At 40.4% G+C, this 16,967-nt stretch overlaps 1 protein-coding gene across 4 annotated transcripts in view; it reads left to right on the top strand.

Moving 5' to 3' along the window:
* The window catches only part of cdh19 (cadherin 19, type 2), a 177,317-nt gene extending 164,542 nt beyond the window's left edge, over positions 1–12,775 (top strand). For 2 of the 4 annotated variants that reach the window (XM_055182378.2, XM_055182377.2), the window contains exon 12: positions 10,557–12,775. In XM_055182378.2, coding sequence (XP_055038353.2) covers positions 10,557–11,023 — 467 coding nt within the window. In that variant the 3' untranslated portion in view covers positions 11,024–12,775. The remainder of the gene's footprint in view (positions 1–10,556) is intronic. The other 2 variants (XM_055182376.2, XM_055182379.2) reach the window with 2 other exon arrangements.
* The last annotated feature ends 4,192 nt before the right edge of the window (positions 12,776–16,967 follow it).

Here is a 16,967-nt window from a genome sequence, read left to right as displayed (position 1 = left end):
ACATGTTGGTCATTAAATCTGTCTATAAAGCTGTCATGCAAAGCCGGGAGCGCACCGGGCTACCGCCACTTGACCGAACCCGAGACTGCCTGAGGGAGGTGGCCTGAGCTCGATTGCAATAGAACTGTGGCACAGTCTGAGCGAACACATGTATCTCGGAACCGAGCGCTCAACCCGTCCGGGAAGCAAAGCAAGCTGCGCATGCGCCTTGGTCGATGACATTGATCATAAGTTTTCACAACGCATGATCACCATGCCAACTGAGAAACTCTGCATTCAAAAACAGATGCGCAGCCGTCGCTCCCCCGGCCTGCATGAGAACAAAAAACTTATTATACGAGCCCAATGGTGATGACGCGAGACTGCTCAAGTGAACCGGGGTTTGATTTACTCGAGTGACGGTAAAGCCAGACCGATGCTGCGGGGGGCGCCGGTATTCAAATACGATCGCAGTCAGGATCGGACCGCAGCAAGCGAGCCTAGTACCCCAAGAAAAAAGCAGGTAGCGGAGGCAGCCTCACGCTTGTGGGGTAGGGTGGAAGAAGGGAGGTGAGGAAGAAAATAAGGCGTCCGGGCCTGTGACGGTAGCGGAGGCAGCCTCGCGCTACAGTCGGGCCACGGACAGAGGAGAGAATTAGATACAGATAGAGAAGCTTGTGCTGGCTGAGTCTGTGCCACTGATAGAGGCATGCTCACGCAGAGTAAAGGAAAGCTGTGGTGAGGGGTTCAGTGGAAATTTAGAGTTAATTCCCATTTTTCCTTGTCATGGATTCAGCCGCTGTCAGGCCCTCCGGCCATGCTAAGAACTATCGAAGAACGTAGGTGAGTTGCCTGCATGTTTATATATGCTTCCACTGATGCCGATCAGGTGGACGCCTGATTGCTGATTGTTGACAGCTGGTTGTAATTACTAGATCGATTGGCAGATTATTTGAACGTGCTCCTCTCTAACTTTGTTAATAAAACATCATTTAAACTGTGTTTTGGAACCGACATACCCCGACTAAGCAAGTTTGGGGTTGATCAATCCAAAGTTCAGGGTTAATCTGATGGTAAGTTAACACTGCTTTCTGGAATACACCCCTGCTGTGTACTTGCAGTACCAGTTTTAGCCACAAGTTTTGTGATTGCAATACCAGTTTTGGCCACAATCCTACATACTGTTCCTTTACATGGGTATTTTTCTTTAAAAAATTATTTTTTTTGCAAAAAGCTAAAATAATTGTATTTTGTGAAAGAATTAACCCTAATCAGGAACACATTTTTTTCATGCAAATGTTTTCTCTTAATTGACAAGATAACTCATCAATGGTGGGGAAAGAATTAGTAACCAGGGTGGGTTTACCTACTCTATAAAGGCACAACATGTAAAACATTTTCAACAGCTACTCTGCAGAGATAAAGAAAGAAAAAGGAATTTTCGGGTCAGCTTTGTTGAAATTGACTCTAAGTCGCAAAGTCGAAACAACAAGATCAAAAATTAATTTGCTGCTGTGGCATGCAATTTGTACTTGATTTATTTATTTGCAGCTTGTAAGTAAGGGGTAAAATATTAATCCCCATCCATCCATGGTCCAACGACGGAAACCAATGGGCATGGTGAATAGGGTTGGGTACCGAAACGCGGTACCATTATGGCACCGAAGCCTATATCGGCGGTACCTACCGGACCGAATCAGAACACAGATTTCGGTGCCTCATTTCGGTGCCTCTTAATGCATGAACGGTTGACTGAAGTATTTTGCTCTCTGTAGCGCAAAAAGCATAATCACACCAGCAAAGCACAATCGCTAGTTAAATTATACTGCACTCATATGGTGTAAATAATTTCCTCACTTACAAAATTCACGTGAATGTGAAAGACGGAAAGATTTGATAATACAGAGGATTCAAGTTTGATTTCTTCGCTTAACTTAGGTGAGTTTGTTCATATTTTACATTATTGTTGTAGTTTTATATTGATAAAAAAGGGAAACCAATCATTTGTTTTGAAAAATCTAAGGATCTTAGATTTATTTATGTTATAGTGCGGGTAAAATGTTTACCATCTATTCGTTTTTGTTAAACGTTTTGTTTAATATAAGCGAGTCATTTTACATGTTTATTGTTGTTCTGTTTTAATAAAAAAATAATAATGAACATTCGTAGTAATGAAAATTATGTCAATTAAATCTTTCATTTATTTGTGTTTTAACGCAGATACCATCTGTCGAATTCGTTTGATTAATAAACAAGCAATATAAGCAAGTTTGTCATTGGAGCTAGTATTTTATTGGAGTTGAGTTTTTCGTTAAGAGTAATAATGAACAAACATTTTAAAAATTTATTTTATTAATAAATGGAAATATTAAATAATCTAATGTTTAAGATTAAATAGCCAAATTTAAACTTCTTTGCCAAATATATTTTCATTTAAAATATGCGCTGTGTTTAATAAGTTTAAAATGTGAAAAAATCCTCATCTGCACATCCCTAATAATACAAATCGAACAAATTTTGTAAGAATATATGTCCAGGTTATTTTTATATTCTGACTTAAAAGAACAATTTGGAAAATGAGATCCTCAGAGGAGCGCGTTAGTGCCACAATTGATCTGATGGCAGCTTATTTTATATTTTATATGGTAACATTCCTTCAGAGAATTTGCTAAAACGTATTAACTCACTAATGTCTTTATAAGTACTTCGGCTGATATTGGCCTGATGGCCCGCGGCAGTCACGAGTGTCAAGTTCATCGGAGACAAGCAGAAAGCGTCAAAACGTGAATGGTTTTACAAGCCGATAAGAAAATATTTTGGATGAATTCCAAATGCTGTTTTGCGCCATTGAAGGGCACTTCACGAAGAGGATTTCGCATGAACAGTCGATCCAAATAAAGAGAAAAAGACGCTGTATTTTATTGCTTTATTTGCCAAGTGTGTTTAATTAGCCACACTATGATACACAATTGCGCAACTTTCTCTAGAGTTCAAGAGATCTGATCTTCGAAGGGAATAGGACATAGGGAGGATCACTTTCGATTAGAACTCGCCCTTTTTCTTTTTGTGAGCGGCAGCCGCATAGGCCTTAACCAATCATTGAACAGATTATTAACAACCAATCATAGAACATTTTTCTGAGCTCAAAGTGGAGTGTTAAGAAGATTTTATTTAATTCACAAATCAAAAATTTAATGAAAAAGAAATCAAGAATGCAGGTCTTAAAAGATGATGGTGCTTTAGGCAAATCATTAATAAACAAATGACAAACAGAGAAGAATTTTCATAGTGTTTTATGCTGTACTTTCATCTACCATCTTTCTGTGACTCTTTTTTTCAAAGTACCGCTTTAGGCACCGTTTAGGCACCAGAACCGGTTTAAAAGTATCGATTTGGCACCGGTATCGAAAAAAAACCCAAACAATACCCATCCCTAATGGTGAAGGATTCTAGAGCATTCAGTCTTTTCCGGCACTAATTGATGATGTTTTGGCATTACGCCATTGTAGTGTTATCTGACCCCAAAAGATAAAGTTAATACAAATCGGATTGATCATTACTGATTTAGCCCTATTTGGTATTGCATCAGTTCGTTCGGCTACACATGTCGCTTTTGACTAATGCACCGACCGTTTATTAATATTTAATAATCATGCGGGCCCACGGTCACAATCGAACCAGACTTGGTCGCTGCTAGAGGTTGGATCATATGCTCAGAAGGCTGCCTTATGCTTGCTCATCTTTGAACATACTTCATTTAGTCCCCATTGTGGTGCAACTTAATTATTACAATAGTTATTTCTAACCAGAGGTTCACGACCACTATCATACCGCCTTCTCCACTGTTAGCTTTGTATAACCGTGCCATAATTTAATATGCAACTTAGATAGATTAAAATTGAAATAACCATATGTTGAGGCTCATCTGATTTAGAGTGGTCACTGCAAAAAATGACTTTCTTACTTAGTATTTTTCTCTTGTTTTCAGTAGAAATATCTAAAAATTCTTAAATACTTTTCTAAAAAAAGTATTTCTTTTTTCTTAAACAATTCAAGTAAAATTTTCTCACCCCATTGGCAGATAATTTTGCTTGTTTTAAGCACAAATTCACTTAAATTGTATATTTTTTGTCTAAAAACTAGTATTATTTTCTTAGGTCATTTTGCTCATTAAGAAAGTACATCTTGATTTAAGAATTTTTAGATATTTCTACTGAAAACAAGACAAAAATACTAAGTAAGACAGTCATTTTTGCAGTGTATAATTTCTTTCCATTTTCCTAGTTGCCTTTTAAGGGCTGCGGTGTGATGGTCATACCATGGAGCTGGCGGTGTTTGTTTGTTTCTCAATTTTCGAATGGGAGCAACGGCATCCAATGTGTTAGAACAGACATTGTTTAGGTTTTCTATTACAATATCTAGATCGTCGGTTATCTGCTACATGTTTAATTTGGGACAGGTCTGGAAGAGTGCTAATAAAGCTATCTTTAGTGGTGGAAATTATTGTTCTGGCTAATCTGTAGCATGTTGTGGATTGAGTGATCCTATCTAGAAGTACAGTGTATGACACAAGGTAATGGTCAGAAATTGCATCACTCTGAGGTGATATTTTGATGTCATTAATATTGAGTCTGAGTGACAGAATTAAGTCTAATGTGTGCTTACGAGTATGCGTTGGCGCTGTCACGTTTTGTCTAATATTGAGAGAATTTAGAACATCCATAAACGCACATCCTAATGCATCTTTTGGGTTATCCAAATGAATATTAAAATCACCAACGTTAAGAGCTATCCATGCAGATTTCCTTAAAGAAATAGCAGATTTCCTGTCTGAGCTTGTAGTCACTGTAGATAAACAGTGACTACAAGCTCAGACAGGAAATCTGCTATTTCTTTAAGGAAATCTGCATGGTGGCCCGGAGGTCTATAGATTGTAGCTAAGGCAAAAGAGAGCTGTTTGTGGTTACGATTAGTTATTTCCATATTTAACAACATTAGTTCAAATGATTTAAATTTTAGTTCAGATTTTTGGTTTACTTTAAAAATGTTGTTGTATATTGTAGCTCCACCACCCTCTCTCCCCTTTAATCGAGGTTCGTGTTTATAATAATAGTCTTGTGGGGTGGATTCATTTAAACTAATGTAGTCGTCTGCTTTAAGCCAGGTTTCTGTTAAACAGAGTGCATCTAAGTTTTGGTCTGTAATTATTTCATTGACAATAGGTTCTTTATTGGTAAGCGATCTAATGTTAAGAAGGCAGAATTTTAACATTCGAGGTTCATCTGTTAATGTATTGTTTTCTAATTTTATATTAGTCAGATTTGTACCAGATGTGGCAATCGGTGCTCTGTATTTATTTGTTCGGGGAACAGATACAGTTGAAATGTGTTGATATTCTGGTAAGATTGACTCGAAGTGCTGGGATATAAGTGATCTTGACATATCACGGCAGCTAACAGACGGACGGTTAAGCCGATCCGTCTGTTTCCTGACCTGTACCCTGGATAGTCAGACTGTATTATAAGACTATTTGTCAGTTTTATAGAGAGAATCGCCCGTCCTTCCTGAGACGGATGGAGGCCATCTCTTTAGCAGGTCAGGACTCCCCCGGAAAAGCTTCCAGTTGTCAATAAACCCTACGTTATGCTGAGAGCACCATTTTGACATCCAGTCGTGAAGAGACAATAATCTACTGTAAGTTTCATCCCCACGGTAGGCGGGGAGGGGACCAGAGCATATTACATTGTCTGACATTGTTTTAGCAATTTCACATATCTCTTTAATATTATCTTTGGTGATCTCCGACTGGTAGAGTCTGGTGTCATTCGTGCCGGCGTGAATAACAATTTTAGAAAACTTACGCTTAGCATTAGCCAGCACTTTAAGCTTTGATCTATTGTCTGAAGACCTGGCTCCCGGTATACAATTGACTATGATGGCTGGTGCATCAATGTTCGCGTTCCTAAGTATCGAATCTCAAAACACCCAAGGCACTTTTAACAGACGTCACAGTCGGTGTATTGCTTAGAATATCGAACCTGTTGGAAATTACCGGGGGGGTCTTGGGTGGGCACCGGATACGACTGTGCCGCCTGACAGTCACCCAGTTAGTCGGCCGCCTTGACTCAGATGCCAGAACCGAGCTATGTGTATTACGTTTAACACTAGGCGCACCCGAAACAGTGTTTGTAGCATTAGCGGTATTAGCGTTTGTAGCATTAGCGGCATTAGCGGTATTACTGTCATCAACTAGCGTTTGGATGCGCGCTTCTAGTTCTGCAATCTTCTCCGTTAGCCTTACTACTTCAATACACTTAGCACAAGTAAACCCCTCTATGCTGATGGAAGAAGCTAAACTGTACATGTGGCAAGTAATGCAGGCTACAATAACAAGCGGAGGGAAGCTCGCTCGCAGCACACCCCGGTCGCCTGCGGACGTCTGTAGCCAGGGTGATGTGAGGCACGCTAAATCTGCGAAGGCCGGGCAGCAGCTCCTCCACGGCTTCCCGATCGCTTTCATGCTGGGCGATGGCGTCTCCGTTCCTTCGAGCGCGGTCCGTGAAGCTGCACTGCGTAGGGTGTTCGCTTTTTGCGCGCCTCGATCGCTTGTGGATGTCTGGAGCCTGGGTGAACTGGGCGCTGTACGTCGCGTAGGATCTGCGATAACCGGGTATCAACTGCTCCACAGCTTCCCGCTCAGGTGAGGACAGGTCTGAATAGCATACATCGGATGAGCCATTAGATCGGCAAATGGTAGCTAAAGCCGGCACCGTTTGTTGATGCTAGCAGGCTATATGCTAACACTGGGTGTTTATTAGTGATAAATCGTTCCACGTGGTAGTACTGCTCAATAGTCGTCACGGTTAAGTATTCTTGAGATAAACTAATATGTTATATCAGTGGTTCTCAAACTTTTTCAGCGTGCGGCCCCCCTTGTGTACAGTGCATTTCTTCGCGCCCCCCCCACAAAGAAAATTTATTACAAATTTGTTCTAAAATGTAACATTTTACCTAAACAAAACATATAAAATTATTCAAAGTAGTGCTGTTGTTTAGTAGCCTTATATATTTTTTTGGTTTAAATACATAGAATTCATGATAAATTCATGTATTTTATAAAATTTTATAAAACTGGGACCCCCCTGGCACCATCTCGCGGCCCCCCTGGGGGTCCCGGCCCCCAGTTTGAGAACCACTGTGTTATATTATATAAATAGGAACAAGATAGTCAGAAAATAGGATTTGGATGATGAACTCGACGGAGCTCTGATGCACGATGCTCAAGGTGTGTTCGACTCCAACCGGAAGTCCCGTAAAACATTCCGCTCTGCGCTCTGACTATATTTAGCACACTCCGCTCCTCGCTCGCTCCTCGCTACGCTCCGCTCACATGCTCTAGTACGTCTACGTAACGTGTTATAAACAAACATCTCTGTAATACAACCACAAAACCACAGCTATAGTGAGCAACGTACATGATCTGAACACTCTTACTATATACAACAACAGTGGCGTGCACAGGGGAGGGGCCGTGCCCCTCTCCAGTAATAGTAAATAATAATGATTATTATTATAAATATTATTATGAATAACAATACGCGTCTATATACAACTGCCACTAACATTAATAATACAAAAAATAATATAATGTTTTATCCTTTGGCGGAGGTGGGGCGGTAGGCGGAGTTTTATTTGCAGCACGCACTACGTAGCAGTAGCCGCGAGTCTTCAAAAATAGCTACACAAGCGTCACAAGCAGCAGGGCAGCAGGTAAGCTAACAGGGAGAATATACATTTATCCTACATGCTGCTACTGTAAGGTTTGTGCATGTGAGTTAGCTTAACTAATTCATAAAACTAGATTTTTAGCTGCTTTCTGAAAATGTTCTCATACTTTCTGTAATGTTTTCATCAAAGGCCAATGTACGTTATGTCCTTGTGTTATTAATTTGGAGAAATTCATCTAGTGCAATGAAATCTAAGACCATGTCCATCTCTAAATTGTAAAGATGGAACTTATCTTTGATTTAATGGTAATGCTTTACATGAATGCTTTATAAGCTCAGTTAATTATTAGGTTCATGTTAACATGTAGTTAAAAGCTCTTACTGATCAAAAATCATCGCGAGTGCAGCCTGAGACCCGCAGTCGTAATGAAAGCACTTCACAAAACAACATTCCTCGGAGCTTCTGGTTCAAAGGCATGCATGTTTGGAAACATATTGATTGATTTTATATGTTTACTTCTAATTTCTAAAGAAAGGAGAAATAATTATTCCATTTTTATTCCAAACGTGGTGATATGAGCCACTGTGGAACTGACCTTTACACGAGTCTGTTCATTCATACGTAAAGCCTGAGGGCGCCCTCGTGCACCATCGCGCAGAGACACTTTAGAATTGACTCACGAAGAACGCTTTGATCCGGTTCAGAGGTTACACTTTTAAGGGCATTTATCTACCATGCTGCTAATAACATGCAAATAAAGATGTTCTGATGGATAAAACAAGAAGACAATAAACCTAATTAGGATTATATATGGTATATCTGTGTTGTTCCGGTCATGTTGGGTATTTTCATAATACAGTAACGTTATATTTATTTATTATAATGCAACTTTAGCACTGTGCAGAATACCAAAAAGAAAGATTGTATTATCTGTTTCATTTTGTGATCTGAAGCCACATCATCTCAAAACACTTGATCTGCTATAAAGTTAGTTTGAAGTTGAACATAGACAAATAAAACAAACATGTATTCAGTCAAAAAGACATATTATAACAATAAAGTACAACGATTATAAATCGTTAGACTATTCATTAAAACGTTAATGTATTACATGGCCCAACATTAGCAACACACATTACGTGTTTACTTCGTTTCAAAATCTAAGAAAGCTTCAAGTACAAACAACAGTAAAATACATATAACGTTAAACAAATCATCTGTACTTAGAGTTTCTTGAGTTTGATCACGAGAACAAACTTTACCGGTAACAGTTTAGCTGGAACAGCTTAGCAAGTTTGTAAAAACGTCTAAATAAACATCGATAAAAACGATAGTCTGCATAATTCAACATACACGTGTGTAAATATGGTAACGTTACGTTGTTTATGAAATACATTATTACAACACAAAACAATTAGCTTGCAAGCCTAGCTCTACACATAGATATCTGAGCTCTACAAGCACATAATGTTAAGCTCCGGTTACCGGTAACGTAACTTACAGTAAAGGCAAATAATAAACATGAATACTTACAGCCTGTGATCCAGAAGTGCACGGTAATCCAACTTTCAGGAGGAAACGTCGCGCAAATCCAGCTTCGGTTCATAAGAAGCAGTTATTGTGAAAACTCCGTGAACAACTTCTGACTGGATTTTTCCGGAACCGTATTAAACATGATGTCCTCTGTGTAAGTCCATAAAGTGCTATTTTGCCCTTGCATCTAAAGAGACAGCGTCTACTCGAGAGATTTAATCGCTTAAATGATGAAACAAGAGTTTGCAAACAGGGTCAAAGCAGGGACTCCCAACCTCCGCCATTTTAGCTCTCTTCTGACTCAGCGCTCTCCACCCCCGTCTTTGAGGGCGTACCCAAGCAGAGAGGGCTGAACTATGATAATATTGGTCTTCTCTACGTCACTAATCCCAGGAAGTAAACTGTTGCCTACAATCCGAGTGTTTTTTGTAGTCCTCGAACGTTAGAGACGATAACTTGCGTCATCGTTTTCTTTGAGGTACAGTATGTACTTTTTGAATATCATTAGCATGTACTAATACACACTTACACACAAAAGGATGTTTAAAAACGTGTATCTCATAATAGGTGCTCTTTAATACCAGATGTAAACAGGCTCATAGGAATGAAAAGAAGCTAAAGGATTTTTTGGCATTCCTGTTGATTATTTATTTCTTTTGCTGATGGTTGGTTGTCATGTATTTTAAAACAAGATAAAATTACCTAAAATGCAACAAGGCATAAGACATTTAAACGTTTCATAGAATTTAATTTAAAGATCCCATAACACACACTGTTTCTGCTTATTTCATGTTATTCTTGAGCAATCCTTCATATCACCGAAGAGTCTTTAGTTTGATCAGATTTATGAAAGACAGATTAGCTTTAGTGATTGTTTCCGGAAAACCCTGACCCCCTGTCACGTGAAGTGAGCCTGTGACTTCTAGCTCTTGCTTTATCACTGATTGACATGTGGGCATGCTTTTCTGGGGGAAGTGACCATAAAAGAAATGAAAGGTCTACCCATGCTACGTAAGATGTAGCCATGTTCGGAAAAAAAAACATTTCCGGAACTTGTACGAACCCTGGCGAAGTGCATTTGGCACAGAAATACTCTGTCACATGTTCAACTTTTTAAAAACTTTGCCAATGTTTAGCATGAGGGATCCAACTCTTACACTATGTTAAAAAGTCAGAATGCATGAAATACTGTTACCCCCCCCCCTTTAATGTATTAAATAAATGTAATGCATTTTGTATTATGTGCTATATGTAAAATCTACTTGATCTATTTAAAAGTATACTAAAACTACTTCTCACTTTGGCTTGTCCCACAGTGCTCTCAACAGTAATGCTAGCTATGCAAAAACACAAGATGTTATGTAAGAAGAAACTAGCTATGGAAGAGCTGGAGACAGAAGAGTTCTCAGACAAAGTTATGGGTTTTGCCCTCCCTGAGACAGTGTCCTGCCAAAATGTTTCCCTAAGGCCACATCCACGGCAGCGAGAGCACAGGCTTTGCAGAAAGGATGTCGCTGCCAGCATCCGTATGTCTCTGTGTCACTCTCGTCTTATTGGACCAGAGGATGATGTCTTCCAACAGTTTATGTTTGACCGGCTGGCTGAGGCAGATGAAGATCCATATGCACCACCCTTTGACTCTCTCCACACATATGCTTTTGAGGGGACAGGGTCTCTTACAGGTTCACTGAGTTCACTGGAGTTTGATACTTGTGTGAGTCCAGTTAATTTCCTGAGGTTGTCGCCCTGGCAGGGAGAAGCAGAAGACGACACTTTGTTCTGACCTGAAGAGAAAATTTGAAAATAACAAATAGAAATATTCTCACCATGATTTATATATTTTGAATAACTAAAAACTTAATAATATGAATATTTTAAAGCAGTGGTTCTTAAACTGGGGGCCGTGAGATGGTACCAGAAGGGCCCAGTTTTATTACATTTTATAAAATAAATTAATTTATCATAAATTCTGTGTAATTCAACCTAAAAAAATAAGGCTACTAACTAGGGATGTCCCGATCCGATCACGTGATCGGAAATCGGGCCAGATCACGTGGTTTCAGACTCGATCGGAATCGGACGTTACCTCCCGATCAGGACTCGGATACATATGCAGGGTTTAAAATCCGGCGTCAATGTCTCGCTCTGCTCCGCGCCAGTGTACACGCTGCACTGGTGCGTGTGAACTGAAGAGAATAGGCTTGTTTGACTTCATGCGGCGCCACAAGAACCGGCAGCCGGATGACGTCAAAGTTTCGCGAGAGCGATTTAATAGCGAACTCCTACGTATGATTTCGCGGATCACTCTCGCGGTAGTTTGACGTCACCCGGCTGTCAATTGTTGCCTATTGACGTGTTTTCATTCATAGGCTTCACACTCGTGCGTGCAGGGTACCCACGACGAAACCGGGTTTTAACCGCTCATTTAAAGACGCGTTGCTCGTTTTTGTCATCATGTGCTCAGACGCAGCTCCGTGTCTCACTCAGAACCTCAAGAACGCGCATTCGCGCAGGATCATTTGACATTACTGTAGAGATGAGAGATAGAGAGAGAGGTAAAAATGGTGCCCATGTTGAAAAAACTTAATAGAAGTCTAGAAACAAAGTATTAAAGTATGTATAGCCATCCCAGCCAGCATTTGATGTCAATTTAACATCAATTTGACATCAAACATCGACGTCAAAATTACGTCACAGAATAGGTCAAAAATGAAAGTCATTTTGACGTCAAAGTGTTGATGTCAATTTGATGTCAAGATTTTGACCTCTGCTGATGTCATTTTGATGTCAATTTTACATCTATTTGACATCAGGATGTTATGATGTTGATGTCATTTTAATGCTATTTTGATATCCCAGCCGGCATTTCAACGTTGATTCACCGTCGAAATTTATCTTTTATGGATAAAAACACACTCTTTCAAACAGTTTCCACTTAGTAGTGCAAAAGTGGAATATTCCAAATATAGAATAAAATCATAAATAAAATGACTTTTAAACATGTTTTTGTTTTCTTATTTTATTACTGCAAATATGAATTTTGTTGTTGGTTTAGTTGACAGTCTTCTTATGGCCACCACCACCCATCCATTCTGGCTCATGCACTAACAATATGATGACAGCATCTAAAGAGGAAAAACAAACCACATGTTGTTATGTCATTGTCAAAAATGCTGTTTTTTTAGCCCATGTATAAAAAAGTTATTGCATATTAAGGCAAGATATGTGTTCTTTAATGGTCTGACTAGAAACAGCATAGCTGTCTGATGAAGGAAGAAAGCTGTTGTGTTTACAAATGTGACAATGAGCTTTAATTAAGATCATCTACGGTGCATTCAGAAAGTATTAAGACCCCCTTCACTTTTCAATTTTGTTGTGTTGTTGCATGATACTGCAATTGTTTACATTTTTCCTCATAAATTGATTTTTTGAAACGTTTGCAAATATCATTAGACCCTTTGCAACAATACCTGAAATTTAGCTCAGGTGTCTCCTATTGGTCTTAATGTTTCTACAAGTTTGGTATTATTTTGCACTTGAAGCCCTGTTTTCAAATTGTTTGTGGTGGAGTGGAGCGGTTTTGACTGAATTTGGACGTGTGGTGCTGGCCCATGAATTTTCGGGTGTTTCTTGTGTCACCTCCACCTCTATAGTGTGTGTGTGGGTGCACAGGAGCGGTCCTTCCTAGAATGCATTTAACTTTTGTTTACAAAGACGTGAAACTCACCGAGTGGTCAGGGGTGTTCGCTGGTGTGCTCACACAGAGATCGCAAAATTCCAACAGGTTTTATCGTAGTTTTTGTCCAACTCCATTGACTTGTATTAGATGTGCTATGAGGTACGGTATTACTCCGCGCCGGGAACTTTGTTTATATTCTTGCAATTGGCAAAGGAGTATCGCCACCAACTGGAAGAATGTACGGGTGTAGGGCGTTTGGAAAAATAGGTCCACAAGTTAACAACGAATGCTAAAACACCTGTTGGAAAGCATCTTTCGCAGCGATTTTTGTGTGAACATGTCGGTGAACGCCCCTGGCCGCTCGGTGAGTTTCACGTCTTTGTGGGCGAAGGTTTGATGCATTTTGGGAGGGATTGTTCCTGTGCACCTGTGTGCACATTGTAGAGGTGGGAGGTGAGGCAACGAACACCCGAGGATTCTCGGGGCAGCCGCATGTGTTGAAATTTCGGTCGGGGCTGTTCCATTTCGTCGTGAACGGTCTGAGAACAGGGCTTTGGGTGTAAAATACCGAACTTGTCCTTTAAAGGGTTCTGATGAACACAAAGATATTTTGAGGAATGTCTGTAGCCAAACTGACCAGAAGCACCATTGACTTCCATAGCAGGATAAAAGAATACTATGGAAGTGAATGGTGCTTCTGAAAGGTTTGGTTCCAAACAAATCCAGGTGTTGCAAAGTTTGCTGTGTCCTACCCAAAAAGACCTGAGGATGTAACTGCTGCTTCAAAAGGTGAGTTAACTAAGTACTGAGTAAAGGGTCTGAATACTTGGGTGATATTGACTTTATATGTTCACCCCCCCCCCAATTGAGATGCTAAGCAATGCAAACATTGACTGTTTACCTTACCTGTGGGTCAAACAGCCTCTTGTTCAGTCACTTAAAGCTAAGATGGACTCCAGACCTTCTGGACTGTCTGTGAGAGACTTCAAACTCAAACCAGACCAGCAAGGCATCAAGGCAGACACCCCAACCTGATCAAAAAATTTTGATTAGGAGATGTTCTTGTCCTATTTTTAATATACATTTTACAAACTAACCACAGAAAATCTGGCAAAGCAAAGACTTATGAAACAGCATCTTCCCAAATCTCCTCTTCAGGCCCATCTTGGCTATCATGGCATTTAATAATGTTCTGAAAAAAAAAACATATTTCATTAGTACAAAAACATACAAAAAACTGTGGCCCAAGTACAACTATTAAAAAAATTAAGAATGTTTCCTTTTTTTGTCATGGGACAATATTATTTCCTTACGTTTTGAGGGGTACAGATTTGGGCATCTGGAAAGACACATGACTTCACCAAGTTGCACGGTGATCTGCCTACAACATAAAACACATAATAAAATAAAAAAACAAAACAAAGCCCCTTTTAAAAAGAAAAATTGTGAAATACAAAACACTGCATCTTAATTATTAGGATAACTAGAATTTGATCTGAATACAATCCAAAACAAGTACAAAATATATTGTAAGGTTCCATTACAACATGGTAGCTTGGATTACAATGGTTGGTGGTAACTTTTATTTTATAACTCATGGGCATAGCCATCATTTCAAAAGTGATGATAAGACCCATAATACATAAAGATTAGGGCTGTGACATTTCTCATAACCACTGTGGTGGTATAGTGCGGCCTGCGGTTGCTTGCACGTCACAAACTATGAAAAAATATAAAGTACAATCTACCCAAGCAAGATATCTTCAAGTTTGTGTGAACGCAAACAGCCAGCAGATTCAGAGTAAGAGCGCTATTTGCAACTGATATCAGTGATGACCCGGTGGCTTGGGAGCAGAACAAAGGGAAAATATTCTTTCTTGGTCACTCAACCCTGCTGAAAAAAACAGCATACCAGCAAGACCAGCATATGTTGTGTTTTGGTGCTGGTTTGCTAGTGAACACCAGCTAAACCAGCACCAAACCAGCATCAGCCCCAGCATTAGCACCTGCTCAACCAGCACCAAACCAGCATTAGAACCAGCATCCCATGCTGGTCATACCAGCCAGAGCAGCGTATGTTCTGTTTTGGTGCTGGTATGCTGGTGACCACCAGCTAAACCAGCATCAAACCAGCATAGACCAGCATAATTCCCATGGTGGTCCATGCTGGTTTGATGCTGTTTTTTCAGCAGGGAAGGTTTCAAAAAGTATTAATCTGCGCTACCCGTACACCATCACAACATGTTTTTAGTGCTGCTGGAAACATAATAACCCCAATAAGGTTTCTCACTTTTTGTTTCATGGATTGAAGTGCTACAATAAACACACACATAGGCGCCAATCCCGTGGGTGCTCAGAAGCTTGGCTCAAGCACCCAGCGAAATGGCAAAGCACATATGCTCAGCTTATTCACATTAAAGGGATAGTTTGGCCAAAAATGATATTAAACCCATGATTTACTCACCCTCAAGCTGTCCGAGATGCATATGTCCATCGTTTTTCAGACAAACACATTTTCAGTTATTTTAGAAAATGTTTTAGATCTTTCAGTTAATTAAATGTGAAGTTACAGGGTCCACAACCTTCAAGTCCAAAAAATGTGCATCCATCCTTCACAAAATAAATCCAGACAGCTCCAGGATGATAAATAAAGGTCTTCTGATGGTGGTCCGCGCGGTGCTGTTGTGGAACTATCCATATTTAGACTTTGTAGGCCAGAATGGCTGCCTTCCGGTGGCGCTGCAATCTTAAGACTCCTCTGTATTCAGGAGAGACTATTAGCGTAGTGTACGCACTTTTCTCAGTGATGTATGACAAATTCGGAGGGCCAGGGCACAGAGCAGCAGCAGTGTAACCCCCGTACGCTGCGTAAAGCTCTGATCTTGAATGCAGACGCGACTAAGATGGCGGCATTACCGGATGCAATTATTTTGGTTTATAAAGTTTTAAATGTGGATATTTCTACAACGAAACTGCACGGATTGCCCTCGGAGGGACTTTGTTTGTCATCGTGGAGCCATTTGGATTTGTTTTGTGAGGGATGGATGCACACTTTTTGGACTTGGGGGTCGTGGGGCCCGTGGCTTCACATTTGATTGGCTGGGGGATCTAGGACATTTTCTAGAATGACTGGGAGTGTCATCGTCTGGGGGATGGTGGACGTGTGCATCTCGGATGGCTTCGGGGTGAGTGGATCATGGGTTTAGTGTCAGTTTTGTCCGAACTATCCCTTTAAAGGTACTGTTTTTCCTGATCGCAACTTTAGTTCGTGTTTAATGTTGTTGTTTGAGCTAAGGTATTATTTATGCTCTAAGTTCACTGCCAAGCGATATGTTGCCCTTTCAAACCCTACAGCGAACAGCCAGTTTGTACTACAGCCCTCTACTTCCTGGTTGAATGACGAGCATTGACTAACCTCCGCCCACAGGAACACGTCAGTCGCCAGCTAAGCTCAAATGGCTCTGGCTGCACGATTGATCGCGCACGATTGTCACGCGCATCTCGTCGGTGAAGCCGGTTCCTTGATTGGTAGTGGATCGGCATCGGCTGCTTTCGGATGGGGTGCCGTTTGCTGCACGGAGCCGTGGTTTACTGATAAAAGGGGAAATCATTGCCGATTATGAATGCGATTATTCCCCTTTTGTCAGTGAACTACGGCTCTGTGTAGTAAATGGCGCTCCATCTAAAAGCAGCTGATGGCGATTTATTACTTATCAAGAAACCAGCTTTAATGACGAGATGCGCGTGACAATCACGTGCGATTAACCCTAGTTGCTAAGTAAAGCTTGAGGTTGTGATGAGCACCCACCGGCAGAAAAAGACATTGCCGCCTATGAACACACACGTTTGTTAAGAAACATCATATCTGATCTTTGTTTACATTTTTATATTTCAAAATATATGTATGCATGAATTGGTGCATTACCATCGCGGTGGTAAAATACTATCACTGTCACAGCCCCAGCAAACAATGACCTGGCGGTCCGCCGGCGGTTTTTGGGTGGCACGAAGTCAGCGGCTTGACGCGGTCGGACCACCGTCGGGGCAC

This window comes from Misgurnus anguillicaudatus, chromosome 25 (genome assembly GCF_027580225.2).
Source record: "Misgurnus anguillicaudatus chromosome 25, ASM2758022v2, whole genome shotgun sequence".
NCBI classification, from domain to species: Eukaryota; Metazoa; Chordata; class Actinopteri; order Cypriniformes; family Cobitidae; genus Misgurnus; species Misgurnus anguillicaudatus.
Note: the sequence above shows the minus strand (reverse complement) of the source record. Positions and strands in the feature narration are given on the sequence as shown.